The following is a 7,342-nucleotide window of genomic DNA, read 5'->3' as shown; positions in this document are numbered from 1 at the left end:
CTCCTGGTGATTTGTGCTGTGATTTGAGTAAGAACCATACCCGTATTACATATCCTTGTAATTAAATCCTGAAATCCTTTATCACTACACTGTCTGTGTTGTTATACAATAGTCCTGTCTAAAAGTGGCAAATTCTCATCTCTTTGTGAAGTCCTTTTTGTGTGAGCTGCCAGTCAGACAAATGTGTGAAGTAGTGAGTGGTGTGAAAGCCAAAGAGGAAGAGAAGGTGATGATGCTTTGTCTTTGACTGTCTGGCTGTCACTGACCTACAGAGAATGAGAGTGTAAACTAATGAGCAAAATAATTATACTCAGACTCAGAGTATATGGCACAGACTCCCATCCACGTCTGCTGTGTGTCAAACTGTTTTTCCACCTACTGCTGCGGAGCGAGCAGCCGAGCACAGGCCGAGGAGGAGGATCGAGTTCCTAAAAGCGTAACATTATGGGTTGTATACTGTATCTCCATACTATACACCAACTGTGGGAAACTCTCAGCGGTTTTACATTGTCGATGCAAGTCTAATGAATCAATCAATCAATGTTTATTTATATAGCCCAATATCACAAATGTTACATTTGTCTCAGTGGACTTCACAGTTTGTACAGAATATCAGTATGACAATCCTAATAAACAGGATTACGGTGTCAAAACAAGAGATACAGAAAACCGCAGTAAGTGTTGTTCTCAGCAAAGTGTAGACAGTAGATCATGTTTGATTATTTGCCTACACTTCTTCCTGAGGTGAACAGGGAAATAATACGCTTTATGGAAATGTGGCCCTTCCAGCAGCTCTAGGGATATAATTGTTGGTCAGTCAAACTATGATCAAAAGTGAAATATCTCAACAACTACTGGATGGATTTCAATGACCTCTGGTACAGCCAGTTTGTGCCTGCCATATAGTGATATTATAAGGTCAACATTTCATTTTGTCAAACTCTTTATCACCACATAACTTCTAAACTAATTACAGTTCCATCCACCTCAGCTGTACTTTGTGTTTGGTGCTAATAGCTAATTTAGCATGGTTAGCATTACACTGGCTAAATATCAGCATGCAGTGTCACTATGCGGTCGCTGCGTTGCTGTGCCTGTATGAATTTAAAGAAACACATTTTCTCTAAAGGGAACTGTGAAGGGCAATTGTAAAATGTTCTGATATTAAATTAAACAATCACTCAATTAAGCAATAATTATTACAACACTGATAGGTTATATAAATGCTCAGTTGCAGGCATAGGCATAACACACAAATACCCCTAAACAAAGTCAGGACAGAGAATGGTCTTTTTCTGTTTTTGTTCTCCTTTAAATGTCAAATGTCACTTAAGCCCCTCTGGTTCTCACTGTTCTAATGCAAAATATGGGGTCTAAAAGAGAGAATTCCTGCATTTCATGTTTTAGAATTGAAGACATGCAATCATCAGTTTAAGTCTGTTTTCCAAATGTTTCCCTCAGCACAGTCGAGACAAGCTGCCACACGAGAATGAGCATGAATATTTTAGCATTAGGATAAATATTTCACTGAATGAGATACGAGAAAAAAGATAGGTGGAGGGAAAGAGGATTGGATTACATACGAGCCCCACATGAATAATGAGTGCAGAGATGAGAGGAGAACAAGAGCCAGACCTGCTTCATGTGAGAGGCAGAGGTAGAAAAGGTGCAGTCGAGACAAAAAGGGAGTATACAAAGGTCATGACGGACCTGAGTCTCTGACCTGCAAAGGGCATCAGGTTGTTTTATTTGAAAAGAAAAATCTCTTACTTGACTTTTTGCGAGTCTATTTCATGTTTGGAGCCTCCCTATGGACTTACCTTTTATGGTGAGGCACCCCAGCTATTCATCCGTTTAATAATCCTGCTTGTGTCCCTCTCTTTCTTGGCACTGACACTCTCAGGACTGCTTACACAACACTGACAAGGGTGGGGGGGTTTTGTTAAGTATGTCATAAATATTTTGTAAATCTAAATTCAATACACACAACTACATGTGCACACACAGTCTCGGTTTATAAAAATAGCAGCAAGTCGAGCAGAGGTGCACTGGCACATTAAACAGACACTGACCGTGATGGGTGGAAATACTACAGAGTGTCATTGAAGTAAACATTTGCTGGTGCGTTCACTGGCTCCCAATTAAGACATACTCCCATGAACAACTGACACTGACTCCATCAGCAACATTAATATTTAATAAGGGAAGACTTGGTCTCCTGTGCACACTCAGAAAACAACATAATGCAAAAACAGCCACTCACACACACACACACACACACACACACACACACACACACACACACACACACACACACACACACACACACACACACACACACACACACACACACACACACACACACACACACACACACACACACACACACCACCTGAGTCCTGCTCTGATTTGGTCATTAGCAGCTGATTGAGATGTCACGGTGCTGTCAGTTTACAGTTAAATAATGCCTCATTCACTTTCACAGTTAACGGTAGATTAGAAATAAGCAGCACGGCTCATTTGTGTCAGCTTCTTCCATCCACCTCCGCCTGCCAGCAGATCATCAGAGTCTGGATGCTTGAGGGATTTTCATGCCCCTTCATCTTGCCTCCCTGTGTCCTCCAGCTCCTCATACTCATAGTCCAGCTGAGCCCTCTCGTACTCCAGCTCGTCTGCCTCATATTCAAACCCCTCTCCTTCACATATCAGCTCCTCCGTCTCATACTCAACCCCTTCCTCGTTGTATTCAAGACCACCTGCATCATACTCAGTGACAGGAATCTCCCCTTCCTCCTCCTCAATTGTCACAGGCTCTTCCTCAGTAGCGTCTTCGTCCCCTGAAGTGATTTGTTTTGAGTTGGAGCTGCTGTTCTTCAGGATGCCGTGAATCACTGGCTCCTCTTCTGCCAGAGCCAACTCTTCGGACTCTTCCTCTGCGGCCTTTCGTAGTCTCTCTTTCTTGGCCTCTCGAGCCTCCAAGAACTCCGCAGCGCCTTCCCCGACCACGATGACCTCCCCGCCCACTCTAGGAGGGCTGTCCACTGGGTTGTGGTCGTAGGAGAAGAGATGAAGGTTGTGGAGTCGCTTCAGGCTGGGGAACTCTGTTATCTTGTTGCGGTCTATATCTAAAATCTCCAAATGCTCCATGCGCAGCAGGACTCTGGGGAAGGTCTCAAAGCGGTTCCCGTACAACCATAATCCCCTCAAAGCCTCCATACGGATGAGGTCAGATGGCAGCGTCTTCATACGGTTGTTCCCAATCTGAAGGGACTTGAGGTTGGGGAGGTCGTAGAGCTCCCGGGGAAATGTGTGGAAGTAGTTGCTCTCGACCCACAGACAGCGCAGACTCCGGAGGTTCTTCAGCTCGGGCGGGAGGCACATGAGCCGGTTGCTGCCCAGGTAGAGGCGAGTCAGTTTAGTGAGCTCACACACAGCAGGGGGAACGTCCTCCATCTTGTTGAAGTCGAGGGCGAGGACTCGCAGACCTTTCAGCTGGGAGATGCTGTCGGGCAGAGTGCGCAGGCTGTTCCCACAAACATACAGCTTCTCCAGATGCAACAGTTCAATGACTCGTGACGGCAAGCGCTTGAATTTACGGTAGCTCAAGTCCAGCACAGGGTCTCCACTCTCGAACATCTCCTCCACCCCCAGTGGAAGCTCTCCCTCCACCACCACCTCTTCTTTCTTCTTCTCTGTGATTTCGGATTCCTCGCCATCTTTTTCCCCCTCCTGTTCTTCTAGCGCCCCCTCTTCCTTGGTGGAGGAGTTGCCCATGACTGCAGCCCCTGACTCCTATGTGAGTCAGGACAGAGTCATTTGATGAGGTAGTGTCTGTGACAAGTTAACCCTCAGCGTGGGAGCTGCTGTTGACTCGTTGATGAGCCCAACGGCTGCAAACGCCATCCACCCCCGAGACAGTTAACAATCTTGCAGCCATATTAGAGCAGTTTGTCAGGTGAATTTTCATCGCTTCATCTACGCCTTGATCAGAAAACAACAGTATCAAACTTTGACGTAATAGTTTTAATGGCTGTAGTATTAGTAATAGTGCTTCTTGTAGTTGAGCTCAACAAAGTACAGCAGCATTTGCAGTTTAAATTGAAGTCTTGCAGTCCTTACCCTTTCTTCTCCTCTTTAACTTCCTCCAGGCTTTTAAGAGAGATAACGCGCACCTGTCCACGTGATCCGGTCACTCTATCAGAACAGGAAAAAAGTGCCACTTTGGGACTTTAATAGTCCGTTAAATGTCCCTCGTGTTGCTGGATAAATCCACAGTGCGTGCGCAGCTCGGTGACCTGGCCGGCAGCAAAGGAAAGGAGTTAATGGAAGTCTGCCCACTAGTTAATGCAGCTGCTCCCCATTGGAGGCCGCGGTGACTCCCGGAGTTTTAATCCGCGCCGGAGAAAGAAATTCCACATTTTGGGAAATTGCAGCGCAGACTGCCTGCCTCTGCCCTCCCGATGCTGACCGCGTCTCTCCATCAGTGTGAAGGTTTACATTGAACTGCTGCCTCCCTCCTCCCCCCCCTCTGTAACCGGAGCAGGGGGCATTCTCATCACATGGTCAGAGTGTGTGCGTGTGTGCTAGTTTGTGTCTGTGTATGAAAAACGTTCACTCCTACTAGCATTTTATTGCACGTGCATGTATTGAAACGATGTTGTAACAACAATGCAGCACCTTTATGCTCAAATATACATTATTTAACCTTTCACCTAAATTTGGTATATTTTTTTATTTTATTTGCAGATGATAACAAACATCTTTCTGAGTTATTATGAGGTAGTTATACTGCATTTCTATGATCATTATTGTTATTATTATTATTATTAAATTATTATTATCATTGTTATTATCTCTACATAAAACTTAAGCTTGCTGTAGATTTATATATCTAAAATATACATTTTCACATTAATTCATTTACTTTTTGCTTTGTTTAGTTTTTGTTCATGTTATGGGTATAGAACGTTGTCCTATTCTCTGTCCCAGTCAACCTTTGATCAATGGATATGTACTTATATAAAAAGGAGAGAATGTTTCAAGACCTCACCACTCAAACAATCGGAAATGTACAGTCCAGATTGATTTAAAATCTACATAATACAAAATAAATGTTCACAAAATGATGCACCACAACTAAAGTATGTAACTTCACCTCAACCAGCCACAACAAGAAATTACTGCATAAACATGAAAAATATCAACAACATATTATATAACACTGACAGTAGCAATAATATGTATAATTAGTACTTTTGTTTTGTTCTTAAAGTATATTTTGCTGATTACACCTTTACTAAAGAAACGTTTTGAATGCAAGAATTTATAGAGTATTTTTCTCATGTACTTTACTAAACTTCTTAACCAGAAGTTAATAATGATACCTGACACATCTGAGTAAAATAACAGTAATCTTCAGGCAGTCCCCTGGACCTCCAAAGATGGTAACTTTGGGACTGGTTTATATAAACACTACAGACATTAGCTTCAGCAAGTTTTTACAGACCAATTAAAAAGCTGTGACGACAGCCGTCATGTGACCTTCTGCTTTGACACAGAACAGACACAAAAATGACCTGTACACTGCTGCTAACCCTCACAGTGTTCAACCTGAGGAGGACACTGTAAGTGTTATTATTCATTGGGCAGTGTGAAAGAGTAAAAGTCTCACCAAATGCCAATAATAAAGTAAAGGTTTTCCATACAGTATAGGTCAATGTGGTTACTCACCACCTCAGAAATAACTAAATCTATTCAAATGCAGTTCAGATTATCATGAATGTGACAAGACTAATATTCATACTCTGTGGCTCAAAATAGATCCAACATTTTCATGAGCCTAAAGCAAGTTTGAGATAAAAGGGCAACAGCTGTTAGGGCACAAGTTAGATTTATCATGGATGAACATTTGCATCCTGCAAAATAGACTTTGAGTATGGTACAAACAATACCTACAGTATAAAGCAATGCATCACTATAAATACAATAAAGCAGTAATACAAATAAATAAATACTTCAACGGTAACACTGACAGAGAAGATTCTGCTTGAGATCAGTAGTGCTTGAGTGCAAAAAAGTATATTTTTGCACTCGAGCACTACTAATAAGTTAAACTACATAGTATTAATTTTAAACTGTAACACATCTTCTTCCATTTTACTTCTGAATGCAGGATATTTGACTTGTAATGCATTATTTGTATAATGCAATTTCTGACACTGCTGTATATAATACTTAAATAAGCATACATTTTTAACTTATGAATGCTAAGTTTTAGTATTATTGCTTGAATTGCAGGTGGTGAATAGAATATGTCAGTTTGGAAGCCTTAATATTGGAAGCCTCCCAAAACAGAAAATACTTATGTGAAGTTCCAAAAACTCAGTCTTTAACTTGTTACACTAACTTTATTGAATTCCTGACAATAGCTGGCTTGTTTTCTGATCGACAGCCTGTAAAAAAGCTGCTGGGGTCAGATGTGCAGCGCTACTGTCAGCCTGATGAGCTGTGGCAGAAGAAGCGGACAAACAGGGAGACAGTCCGCACGCTGCTTGAGGATAATCCTGTCTGATATGCTGAAGACCAAAAGAGCTGATTTGCAAATTTCTGCGCCGCATTCAAACGACCCTGAAATGACACAAAGGACTGTAAGCAGCAGACAGACAGGAATGGCTGTGACTGCTGAGGTGAATGTGTTGAATGCAGATTAAGAACTGCATGACCCAGCTGGTATTAAAAACATATGGAAAAGGAATTAAAATGATAAAAAAACAAAAAAATATTGACACTTTAAAGGTTACTTTCTATCATTGAAGAACAAATAATTAATAATGAAACATACTATTGAGTTAAATGACATGATTGCATGTATGAGGATCACACATGTAACATCATACCTGCTGTTGCATCGTTGGGGTTAAATGAGGACAAAGAAGTGTCTGATGAAAGGAGCACATCTGCACTATCTGCTGGTGGAGGAGGGATCTGCAACACACATATTTCATAGCGAACAATGAATATATATATATATATATATATAATGTTGTTACAAAATCTTAATAATAATATCAAACTAGAATTGTTTCGACTGTCAACATTTGTATGAGTTCAAGAGATTGCAAGAGAGCTTTAAATGTATGGCTACATGTCTATTCAGTAGTTAAATGTGTAAAAGATATCTTGCAACCACAGAATATATTACGTAATATAACTTAATTTAGCAGCAATTATTTTCTTCTTAGAACATTGAATCAATGTAGATGAATTTAAGATATTTTGGTAAAAAAACAACAAAAACTAAACAAGATCAATCTCAATATATTATTTCTATGACCCAGGATAG

The 7,342-nt window shown here is 41.1% G+C and overlaps 1 protein-coding gene across 1 annotated transcript; it reads right to left on the bottom strand.

The window, feature by feature from the left end:
* Positions 1 to 2,589: 2,589 nt before the first annotated feature.
* On the bottom strand, positions 2,590 to 3,774 carry LOC117447674 (leucine-rich repeat-containing protein 10B). Its single transcript, XM_034084492.1, has one exon. It carries the CDS (start codon positions 3,772 to 3,774, stop codon positions 2,590 to 2,592), a length of 1,185 nt encoding a protein of 394 aa, XP_033940383.1.
* Between the last annotated feature and the right edge of the window lie 3,568 nt (positions 3,775 to 7,342).

The sequence above is a fragment of the Pseudochaenichthys georgianus genome, chromosome 6 (genome assembly GCF_902827115.2).
Source record: "Pseudochaenichthys georgianus chromosome 6, fPseGeo1.2, whole genome shotgun sequence".
In the NCBI taxonomy this organism is placed as follows: Eukaryota; Metazoa; Chordata; class Actinopteri; order Perciformes; family Channichthyidae; genus Pseudochaenichthys; species Pseudochaenichthys georgianus.
Note: the sequence above shows the minus strand (reverse complement) of the source record. Positions and strands in the feature narration are given on the sequence as shown.